Source organism: Xenopus tropicalis, chromosome 4 (assembly GCF_000004195.4).
Source record: "Xenopus tropicalis strain Nigerian chromosome 4, UCB_Xtro_10.0, whole genome shotgun sequence".
In the NCBI taxonomy this organism is placed as follows: domain Eukaryota; kingdom Metazoa; phylum Chordata; class Amphibia; order Anura; family Pipidae; genus Xenopus; species Xenopus tropicalis.
Genome location: NC_030680.2, coordinates 80,567,325 through 80,580,184, shown reverse-complemented (window position 1 = coordinate 80,580,184; position 12,860 = coordinate 80,567,325). Strand labels below are relative to the sequence as shown.

The window sequence follows — 12,860 nt, the reverse complement described above, 5'->3', positions numbered from 1 at the left end:
ATAATAGGAGACGTCTGTCTTGGAAGTGTGCACAAACCAGCTTATGTAAACAGCTTGCTCACAAACACACTAGAAAATGGACGTCCCTCCATCTTCCAACCATGTCACAATAGCTTCCTCATAAAAGAAAGGCCTTTCAACACAAACCTGGCTCACTCTCTCTTAAACCCTTTTGATGACAAAAATGCTTATGACAGTGATCAAGATCATCTAGGGTGCACAGTATTTCATAGATCAAATGAGGATAATCAGATAGCAATGTCTATTGAGGATAAACTCTTCTTAGAAATAATGGAGCAGGGGCTAAAATGATGCCAACAGTTGGGTAGCACCTCTACCCTTTAGACCTCGGAGGCAACGCCTACCTAACAACAGAGAGGAGGCCCTAAAACGCTTCAATTCTCTCAAGCGCAGCTTTCAAAAGAAACCAGAGATGAAAAGCCACTTCTTTACCTTCATGGGGAAAATATTTGAGAACAGTCATGCAGAGGTAGCTCCCACCCTCACTGACACTGAGGAATGCTGGTACCTACCAATATTCGGAGTATACCATCCAAAGAAACCAGGGCAGATTAGAGTGGTTTTTGATTCCAGTTCTAAGTTCAAAGGTGTCTCCCTAAATGATGTCCTCCTAACAGGCCCTGACCTCAATAATAAACTTCTGGGAGTACTCCTTCGTTTTTGCAAAGACTCTATTGCATTTATTGCTGACATTCAACAAATGTTCCACTGTTTTCTTGTAAGAGAGAAAGACAGAAATTTCCGGAGATTCTTCTGGTACAGAGACAATGATCCTTCCAAAGACATCACAGAGTATCGGATGAGGGTACACATCTTCGGCAACAGCCCTTCCCCTGCAGTTGCAATCTACGGGCTCAGACGCTCTGCTCAGGAAAGTGAGGTGGAGTATGGGTCAGATGTCAAGCAATTAGTTGAAAAGGACTTTTATGTAGATGACTGCTTAAAATCCTTACCCTCAAGTAAAGCTGCAATCTGTCTTCTCAAAAGGGCACAGGAAGCTCTTGCTTGCTCAAACCTTAGGCTTCACAAAATAGCTTCCAACAGCAAAGAAGTAATGCAAGCCTTCCCTTCTCAGGACCATTCAAATGACCTAAGGGACTTAGACTTAGGAGCTGACTCTTTACCTGTTCAAGGGAGCCTTGGACTTCTGTGGGACTGATACCTTTGCCTTCCAAGTAAATGAGGAGGAAAAACCCTTCACTCGCAGAGGTGTCCTGTCCACAATAAATAGCCTATATGATCCATTAGGATTTGCTGCTCCTGTCACTATACAAGGTAAAGCACTTTTAAGAGACTTAACAATGGAAACATCTGACTGGGATGCTCCACTGGCACCCGATAAAAAGAATATGTGGGCAGAGTGGAGAAGTTCTTTGACAACTCTTTCCAGCCTTCAGGTAACACGCCCATATGCTTCAATACCTTCTACAGAAATACAAAGTCAAAAACTGTACGTTTTCTGTGATGCTTCTGTTAAAGCCATAGCTGCTGTCGCCTACATTAGAACCGTGGATGTCTATGGACAATGTCACATTGGGTTTGTTATGGGCAAAGCAAAACTTGCACCAATTCCAGAGCATACCATTCCCAGATTGGAACTCTGTGCTGCTGTTCTAGCTGTGGAGCTAGCCGAACTTATCACAGCTGAGATCGGCATAGAGCTCAAAGAGACTGTGTTCTACACAGACAGCAAGGTAGTACCGGGCTATATCTACAATGAAACCAGAAGGTTTTATGTTTATGTCACCAACAGGGTACTCAGAATTAGGAGATCCACCTGTCCAGAACAGTGGCACTATGTACCTACAGACTACAACCCTGCAGACCATGCAACCAGAGCTGTCGCTGCAAGTCAACTTAAAAGCACATCTTGGCTCACAGGACCTGCATTCTTGTGTAGAACCGAACAAACTGATTCTGAGAACAAAACATTTGAGCTAGTGGATGCAAATTCAGATGCTGAAATCCGCCCCCAAGTGTCTACATGTCACACAATAATCACTAACAACCAACTTAAATCCAGCAGGTTTAATAGGTTTTCAAGTTGGAAATCACTTGTCCGAGCTATCACCTGTCTGACCCACATAGCTCGCTCCTTCAAACATACCTCATCTAAAGATGTAAGTACCTGCAAAGGATGGCATCGCTGTAAAAATGTCTACACAGTAGAAGAACTCCAGCAAGCAAAGAATGTCATTCTTCACACTGTACAACACGAGATTTATTCTAAAGAGATCAACTGCATTACAGGAGGCAAACCTGTTCCTAAAGACAGTGCTTTGAGAAAACTTGACCCATTTCTTGACCAGAATGGCCTATTAAGAGTAGGAGGACGCCTCAAAAGCGCAGAAATAGAGTTTGGAGAGAAACATCCTCTGATCATTCCAGGTAACCATCACATTGCAACTTTGCTTGTATGTCACTATCATGCTGAAGTCAAACATCAGGGCCGACTATTTACAGAAGGAGCCTTAAGGACAGCTGGCTTATGGATAGTTGGAGCAAAAAGATGTGTGAATAGTGCAATTTTCAAGTGCATCACTTGCCGTAAACTCCGTGGGAGGTTACAAACACAAAAGATGGCCGATCTTCCCACTGACAGACTTAGCCAAGACCCACCTTTCACCAGTGCTGGTCTAGATGTATTTGGTCCCTGGTCCGTTTCCACACGACACACTAGAGGAAACCATGCAAATAGCAAACGCTGGGCAGTCATATTCACTTGTATGACCATCAGAGCAGTCCACATTGAGGTCATTGAATCAATGGACACTTCAAGTTTCATAAATGCCCTCAGACGTTTCATTGCAATACGAGGCCCTGTGAAACATATTCGCTCTGACAGGGGTACTAACTTTGTTGGGGCAGCCAAAGAACTGCAAATCTCATCGAACGTTAATGTCAAAGACGTGGAGAGATACCTAGCTAATCAGGACTGCTCCTGGACTTTCAACCCACCTCACTCTTCTCACATGGGAGGTGCCTGGGAAAGGATGATTGGCATAGCTCGGAGGATCCTCAACACCATCTTCTTACAAGTAGGAACTGCAAGGCTTACCCATGAGTCTTTAACCACCTTCATGGCTGAAGTCTCAGCTATTATAAATGCTAGACCCCTTACTTCTGTCTCAAACGACCCAGAAGATCCTTTCTTGCTTACACCTGCCACTCTACTTACTCAAAAGACTGTAACACTGAGTGCTCCTTCTGGGGAATTTACTAATAAAGACTTGTACAAGCGTCAGTGGAGACAAGTACAGTGTCTTGCAAATACCTTTTGGGACAGATGGAGAAAGCAATACATCTCTACTTTGCAGCCACGGAACAAATGGCAAACTGCCAAACCAAACCTTAAGCCTGGTGACATTGTTCTTGTGAAAGACTGCCAGTCACAAAGAAATGAATGGCCTTTAGGTCTTGTTGCCAAAACATTTCCCAGTGAGGACGGAAGAGTCCGCAAAGTTGAAGTTAAAATCTCCAAACAGGGAGAAACCAAATTCTTCTTCAGACCAGTATCTGAACTAACCTTGTTGTTATCTCCTCAGGAATGAAATGGTGGCATCTATAGATACCAGACGGGGAGTGTCATGTCTCCAGCACAGCTTCCATAATTTTTGCTGTTTATTGTACTCATTAGCAGTGAACTCCCTCTGCTGACTGTTTGCTGCAAATGCAAGTATTAATTTCCTGTGTGACCTATAACCTATGGAACCACCATACTTCCTGCCATGTGACGTTTGCAATGCCTTGTGGGAGTACAGACTCCATTTTATAGATCATGCTGTACAAGAAGCACACACTCTCCATCTTCTCCCCATGGTAGCATCGCTGGTAAGGATTATGGTCATAAATCCTGGACTGAGCCACCATTATAAAGCTGCCAGCTCCTCAGAGACACTGTGGCATATAATCAGATCCAGAAATGTTTTGTATGTTGCAGTTGTTTTGTGTTAGTGTATTCCCCATATACTCATTGTGCTTTATCTCCTTTGTATTACAGTTTTACCACATTTATTTCCACAATCACCCAGTAAAGTTCTACAGATTTACCCTTTGTCTCTTTATTGGAGTGTGGGAAGGTTTAGCTGTATGTCAAGCTACACACTACCTCAGGGTAACACGTGGTGAGGACAGAACACCATATGCTTTACTTTATATCAAAACTTTAGACTATTTGCATAAAAATGGGATTTTGTGATACTCATGTTAAATCCTGTCCCTCTTGAAGAAATGAAAGAAGATGGGGAATTGAGAATTCCTGAAGGAGGAACGTGACAGCTGGCACCAGTCGATGTAGGTCTTCCACAACCAATGATAGGTCTTGGATGAGACGGGCTTCCTGGCTGTCATAATGGTGTGTATGACCTCCAGGGGTAAATCCCTTGTGCTGCAGAACTAGTGACTTAACAGCAAAGAAATATGGAAAGAAGCTTCTTCTGACACCTGAATAAGGGTTTGAGTAGAGTCTTGGTTGGCCTGGCCTTTGTTAGCTTTACGGCAAGATTTGGATCCATCATGATCAAATCTGTACAGGAGTTTATCTGGGCATGCCACTAGTTTGGAAATTCTTGTAGAAAGCTGAATTTCCCATGGGAGAGGTTCCTGATGAAAGCCTGTGCAGAAACTTCTTGTACGCTCAAGAGAATATGAGCCACTCTTGGATCTTCGGTCATCCTGCGCCTGGGAAGGAGCTTCAGTGGGAAGGTTGGAACAATAGGAGCACAAGGGATAGGCGTTTGCGGCACCTGTGTGCCGTCTATGGTACTAGTATTGTGCCACAGTGGTGTCAGTGTGGAGCCAGTATAAACAGTGTAATGTCAGAACTGCCAGAAAGAGACAGTAGCATGTAATGCAGTGCTAGTACTTTGTCAGTAAAGAGCCCAGCAGAAAAACAGTCTAGCACAGCACAGAGCCAAAATAACACAGTACAATGCTGCAATGATGCCAGTGAAGAGTATAATGCCAAGGTCTTGTTAGTGCCAATGGTACAGTATTGAGTTAAGAAGTTTTAAAAAGGGGTTATAATTGCCTGCTCAATGCCTACTAAACACCTATCCTGTGCTCCCCCCCACTAGTACCTTCCTCCTACAAAACAGAAGGTAGCGTCCCCTGTAGGAGAAGCAGAACTACTTTTCAAGATGGAGAGCAGCATCAGTGATTTTTAGGGTGAATAGCGAGTGTTAAGGATGGAGAGCGGATGCTCAGGATGGAAAGCAGCAGCGAAGATACGTCCAGATGGCGCAAAGTGAACTTGCGTCTGGCGCAAATGAGGAACAGCACAGAGTAGGTGGAAATAAAGGAATGTCTATATCACGTGTGTGAATGAACGGAAGGGCCCAGCTCCCTACCCAAACCACTGGAACGCATGCAGTGGAACACAGGGGGACTGGGCAAGAGTTTATCTGGCCACAAAAATGTCAGAGAGAAGCAAGTGATTGCAAAAAAGATCTGCAAAACAGATTACATATCTGCTGCCAACACGGTGCAATTTATAATGAAGGCTAAAGACTACAGGTATACATTTAAGATCTATCAGTGTCCTGATACTAAGTATTTCTGCTTACTGCAAAAAGAGTGAGCAATCCACCATGTTTTACACTTTGTACTGTCCTCCAGTTCATATAAATTGCTGCAGGTCTCTGATGTACATGATTTGAAACACAAGTACAAAAATAGTTAGAGATTTAATTTGATCAAAAGACTTGCTGTACTGGATTGTTTTAGACCTTTCTGCCCTTTCAAACAAAACGTGTATAAACTAGGATGAAGGCGTTTAAATATAACAAGTCAAATGTAATACTTTATAGGCACTGTGTTACAGGTTAACTCCTATTGTCAAAGTAAAACGGGAAGAACATAATACATATTCAGTTTACATCAAGGATAAGAAATATAACAAACTGTCAAACAAAATTAATGAATGACTCTTAAAAAAATTTACCTTTTCTCTGTTTGTGCCAGGTGGGTTTTCAGACTAACAGTATTTTCAGTAAGCTCTACTTTTCTCACACTTCCAAAAAAATCTGTGATGAGAACAGTACTTGGATCCCTCTGAAAGAGGTCAGTCCGGTGGCCAGGGGTAGAAACACACAGGCTCTTTGGACATACCTGGAACTAAGGACAGAGTTAATTATTATTATATTTAGTTAAAAAAGGCATCTAAAACACATCTATTATCCTTACAAACTACTTACCATTCATTTAGGTTTGAGGTCTGGTTTTATGAGAACCTGGCTGCCAACTACCCAGTATGTTTGCAACTCCCTGCCAACTTACCATTCCTATAAGTTTTAACTAATATCAGGATCTGCTGTTCCTCTTGTGGGACCCTTGGTAACGGAGTCCCTTTGACCACTGGCTACTACCACAACCCTATGCCTCTTCAAAGTTTTTTTACTAAAGGTCAATATAACAAACACCATTGGGGATGGAGAACAGTAAACGCATTAATAACAGTACATACAGGTATAGGACCCATTATCCAGACCAAGGGAATTCGGGATAAGGGGTCTTTCCGTAATTTGGATCTCCATACCTTAAGTCTACTAAAAAAATCAATAAAACGTTAATTAAACCCAATAGCATTGTTTTGCATTTAATAAGGATTATATATATCTTAGTTGGGATCAATTACAAGGTACTGTTTTATTACTACAGAGAAAAAGAAAATAAGTTATAAAATTCTGATTTGATTAAAATGGAGCCAATGGGAGACGGGCATTCCGTAATTCGGAGCTGTAAAATTCAAGAGATGCAAAAACAAGCTCCTATGTTTTGTTTGTAAATAAGTTGATAAAGGGATTTTGCAAAATATATTGCAATTTCAGAGGTAATGGGAAAGAGAATTAGGCCCAACACATTCTCAACAAGTCTACACCATTAATTTCAAAGGCAGGGGCCAGATCAGGGTATTTTAAATACAAGTAGAACACACTAATACAGTATTGTAAAATACCTACCAAGTCATTCATACTGTTCTGGCTTGCTGGATTGATTTCTTCCAAAAATTCTAAGAGATAGAAGGTGTACCTGTCCATGAGATGAACTCCAATTCCAAGATCAGGTTGATGCTATAAAAAAAAGTTAAACACAGTTATTTCAAGAAGCACACGCAAAGCTACATAATACATGTTCACAACAGAAATGGCATATTCCTCTCTATCTATAGGAAACATATTAACTTGTTAAAATTAATTATTGTAAAATATATTTGTACATAAGCACACCAAACAGAATCCTGGGAAATCATTTTGATGAATTGCCCAGATGCTAATTAATCCAGCAGCTCGTATTACAAACTGCACAGGAAACCCAGGAGCTTTAAAGAGATACTGTAACCAGAAATTAAACCTTTTGTTACAGCTATCATAACATTGCATACTATTAATAATTATGCCCAATGCTTTTACATTTCCTATCTGATCCACATGTTCCTCTATGAGGGTGCTGCCATATTTGTGCAGCAGGATTCCATTAGCATTAAACACTATAATGGACAGGCTGAGAAGGGACAGTCAGTTTTGCAAGACAGCAAGTAACAATTACTTACAAAAGCAGCTCTATCAGCGAAAAACGTGATCTATAGGTAACGTTTTATGTACATTAGTATTTTGAAGGGTAGTTTTAAGTGTCAGTATCACTTTAAGATGAATCAGTTTCCAACAGTTGTGGTGTTGTAAAGTGTTCTTTTATTAATGCTCACTTGTGAACGGAAGAAATGTACTGCTTACTTAATTATAAAAATTATTGTGAAACCGTAACAGTTATACACAAAACAGCTTGCATATGTGGAGAGAATGTATCAAATACAGACAGACAAAGTGCAACACGTGTTTCAGTACAACCAATATTACTTGAATGTTACTTATAAGAGGAATCAATCACTCAGTGGGAACTGTCATTGACATTACTTTGTCCCCAAATACTATGAGATGTTTAAAAATTATTTTTTAGATTATTTTCAACATATTAAACATTAATATCAAAAAGGGGGCTAGTTAGCATTTTAAACTGAACACTTGAGTGAGCATACAAATTCTATTGGCATCAAACACAGCGTATACCATACCACTAAATTAGATTGATTAGATTAGAAGCTGTATAAAGGGTTAAAGATACATTTTCAGTGTTCTAAAAGCCCTCTATAAATCTATTACTGCATTAGTACAATGGTGCCCTTACACTTCCGATTCCTTCCCTCTATCTGCAGGTAAAAGGCGAGGATGCCCACTTTCCACAATCTTATTTATATTAGCATTAGAGCCCTTGGTATCCTATAGTTGAAATAATGTTAATATAAGCGGCAACCAAGATAAAGGGTCAGATTTATCAACATGCAAGTTTAGATCTTAATACATAAAAACTCACCACAATCTATTTATTCCTATTGGATTTTTAAGAAGAGTAATTATCAAAAGGTGAGTACTTAATCTGCCCCAAAATATGCACCTACGCTGAAGATATACTTATCTTAAAGGAACAGTAACACCAAAAAATGAAAGTGTATAAAAGTAACTAAAATATAATGTGCTGCTGCCCTGCACTGGTAAAAGTTTTTTCAAGGGGTCACTTTGCCCCGAAACGTTGCATCACCGCAATAAACTTTTTAAGGGTTTATTCCCTTATTTGCAGCTCTGAGTGCCATTTGCTCTTTCTTTCTACAATTGGTTTTTCGGTGGGTGCCGATCCCCCCAGCAGTGAGCATCGGGCAAAAGTACTTTGGAGTGCTAGGGTGTGTGGAAGAGGTCTCTCTTGTGCCTATAAACTCTGAAACATACATATGGACGCTCTGGCCCTCTAAATTGGGAAATGTTCAAACATCCCCGTCTAATGGTTTAAAATTTAGTGGTGAGCACAACTTTCCCTTTTCTTTGTTAAATATTCAAACAAACCCAATCAGCCCCTCTCCAGGAACAGTACAGGTTTATTTAAGCCCACCATTTCCTTAAATCGAAGCACAAAGGACAGGACACCCCTGCACCTTTCTACTAAGAATTAATTTGCCTAACCCACCCATTTTCTAAAGGGGTTATATCCTGTTTATATCAAATTCTCCTATGATGCTCATCCACGCTAACTCTTCCATATACACATGCATGGGAAAAAGACCTGGGATACTCACTGGATGAGCAAAAATGCCATAAAATGATTTGGGATTCAGTAGCCTATTTCTCTATCAATACTTCATTCTGGAGTCTGGCTACAAGTCCCTACTAAGATGGTATTTGATCCCATTCAGAATTCACAAGATTAATAGTGCATATAGCCCACTATGCTTTACGGATGTGGAGAGGAAGGCACAGCTTTTTGTATATGATGGCAATGTTCTAGGGTAAGAAGATTCTCGGTTATTGGTCTTAAAAATAGCAAAACAGAAGAACAGGCATTTATAGGGCTCCATGTACAAATACATCCACCAGGTTTCTAATTACCCAGATATTCCATGCTGCTAAACTCACCATAGCGAAATCCTTGAAATCTCCTATTTTATCAATACTGGAGCTTAAAGGAAAAGGAAAGGCAAAGTCACTTGGGGGTGCAAAAATGTTAGGCACCCCCAAGTGACTTAAATCGCCTAACTTTTACCCCAGGCTGGTGCCCCTGTTAGGAGAGAACAGCATCAGCCCGGGGTAGCTGCAGCGCTTCCTGCTTCGCTCACGCACGCATGCGCAGTAGAGTGAAAAAGCCGAACGTTAACAGAGAAGTCGGCTTCTCACTCTAATGCGCATGCACCAGTCCCGGGAATTTGCCGGCAAAATGAAGGAGGAAGCGCTCGCTACAGGTACCCCAGGCTGGTGCTGTTTTCTCCTAACAGGGACACCAGCCCAGGGTACAAGGTAAGCGATTAAAGTCACTTGGGGGTGCCTAACATTTTGGCATCCCCAAGTGACTTAGCCTTTCCTTGTCCTTTAAAAACTAAATAAACTGGTAAACGAAAAACTTAGCATACTAAACTAGAAAGCATAATAAATGATAGACAAAGCAATTCCTAAAAATATGGACCATCTGGATTCAGTATGTCACGCCGTGTGATGCAAGCCAAACCCTCCTCTTCACCTAGACAAAAGCAGTGTTTGAATATTATATGGCCAGCTATAAAATAGATACGAGTGAACACCAAATTGTTTAAGTGATATCAGATAAACATATAGTAACCAGTGATACCCATCAAAGCACCTGCAACTACTGCAACAGTTCCATATTCAGAATGGAAGAGATTTATCCTGGTATATGAGGAGGAATGGATTGACCGAGGGGGGGGGGGGGGGGGGCAAAGGAGGAACCACTAGTTAAAAGTAGTTTTCTTTATCCAGTTTTTATATTTTGTTGCTCATTTCTCCATAATTTTAAGCAAACAAATACTTGTTTTCTGCAATTACAATATATATATATTCAATATAAAGAAGTTTGTCCCTAGACATTACAATATAAAGCTTTATTGTAAGGATTTAATGTTTTCTAAATCTAATCAGCTTCAGGTAGAAAGAGACATACCTTTATTGTACTGATGTTTTACATACTTTTGTATGCAGAATATTTTCAATAACAGTGAAATTTAAAAAAAAAAAAACATTCATACAGGGTGCAGTCGGTATTTTCAAACAAACGCGATGCATAACTCACTATTTGCTTGGTCACAGTACTGTGCCGAAGATGCATTTGGTTACTAAAAGGTTGCATAAGAAAATAAGTAGTTCATACAGCCTCCAAAAAGAACACTTGTAGCATTTTAAACCAGCTATGGATAGCACTTACCTGTTCTAGTCCCAAAAATAAATACATTTTGTTTATGCCACTTTTAACAGGAAGCAGAGCAATTAAGTCTCTCACAAGCCAGGAGTAATGAGCTGCAATTTCCAAATGCTATTAATAGGCCCAGTGCTGATTAGAACCCCTTTGAGCAGTGACATTAAAAAAGGGGAACTATTGATAACTGTATTACTGCTGGCAGCAGTAGACATTGCATGCACACATTAAAATACTTAGAATACTATTGATGTACCACCGTTGCCTAGGAAGTTTGTTGTTTCATCTTTACATTAATAAAATTTGCAAGAATCCATCTTGCAAAACATTTGCATTGCTGATAAGTTGTCGGACGCTATCAAATGCCGCAGTGTCACTGGCCAGATGCCTGTAAAACTAAGTTCAGCATCCTTGAAAAAACCCTCTTATATGGTTTATTCTTTGCAACAATGTACTTTTAAGCAGTTCTATGATACTAAGGAATGATGTAATCTTATTGGTCAAATGGCAGGTGTGTGATTTTGGAATAAACAGATTGCATATTGAAACTCTAAAAAGACATCTTTGAAAACCCCTAAGCAGGTGTTGTTGTTGTTGGTTGTTATCCTATGTAATGCTATATAATGAGATTTGTCAGATAAAATGTTTTGGGTACAAAAAAGGTATTAGCTGATTTTCTGGGGTCAGTCAGTCAGTAGTATTTTAATTCACATGTAATAAAGTGAGTCTTTTTATTTTAAATTGTACAAGAGGAAAAATTTTGCGTTTACTACATTTTTTTTTGCCACTAACGTATTTTGATGCACAAACATACTTTTATAAAAACTTTAGATTTTTGACTTTTAATAGAATACAAAACAGTAGTACTCCCAATTTAAAGTTTGGTCTCTGAAATTTTTTATTGCATTTGAAGGAGCACAGAGATAATGAAAGGTCATTTCATGTGAGAATTCCATGTTTTTTAAACCAATACTCTCGATTGATGCCCTTTCAGATTAGAGCATGGTCCCTGAGAAGGTTAAAGGAAACTAAAGTCTAACTAAAGAAGTAGGGCAGAAATGTTGTACATTATGTTTTGGGCTCCTGTACCAGCCCAAGGCAACCAAAGCTCTTTAGCAGGGCAGATCCGTCCCCCCAAATATGCCCCCAGTAACTCCCCATCTTTTTTTTGCCAATTCACTGCACATGCTCTGTGCTGCTCTCAAATACCAAACTTAGGGAGCAATGCACAATATACTGTATATACAAATATAAATGTTAAGATACATGGCAGATTAGCAATTAATACAAATAATTACTACATGGCAGCTCTGAAACCAGTGCAACTAGCAATAGGATATATTACCAGCTTATATGACCCCAGTGCAATGACCCCTAAGCTAATCTTCCCAACAGCTGCTCAGGGCACACTGAGCATGTGAGTGTCGCAGACACTTTTCAAGATCGGGAGCTCCTGTGACAACTGTAAAGGCCTGAATCATTGGTGCTATTGAGATGCTAAAACTTTAGGCTCATGCAGTATGTTCATAATATAAAATATTGCATTTTTAGCCATATTCATTCTTAGGGTTTAGTTCTCTTTTAATTGTATTCAGACATACCATGTCCATATATGATCAGGGAAGCAGCTGGCCTATTTTCAATAAATTCACTCTTACAAACAGAAAATTGCAAGGCAGTTTTGAAGATGTGTCTCTGGAAGATTTCTTATCTTTTGTGGAAGATGTGATAAACTTGACAGTGCTACTTTTTACAGAAGAAATTCAATAAAAGTTGCTTAATATCAATTGTAAAAATAGTTTACCAACTAGTAGCAGTGAATCACACATGGTGCCTACTATAATTTACAACTGCTGAATCATATGATCAAAAAAAATTACAGCAATACAAGATCTATTGCAGTGACACAGTAGTACAACTGCCCGGGTCATTGACTTAACCTTTCCAGGTTATGTTTTGTTTAATAATGGATTGAGAGCTATCAGGAAGCTTACTATCTTGCTTGATTAAAAACTTGAATCATGCAAGAAATCTGTATTTTTCTTAACTGAATTATGGAAGCATCTGTGTAAACTAGCCTTTATGAAAAAGGA

The 12,860-nt window shown here is 39.8% G+C and overlaps 1 protein-coding gene across 1 annotated transcript in view; it reads right to left on the bottom strand.

Moving 5' to 3' along the window:
- pigk (phosphatidylinositol glycan anchor biosynthesis class K) overlaps positions 1–12,860 on the bottom strand; it is a 65,619-nt gene that overhangs the window by 37,741 nt on the left and 15,018 nt on the right. The window contains 2 exon segments of the mRNA NM_001079241.1: positions 5,963–6,135; positions 6,981–7,091. Of these exon segments, the coding sequence (NP_001072709.1) occupies positions 5,963–6,135; positions 6,981–7,091 (284 nt within the window).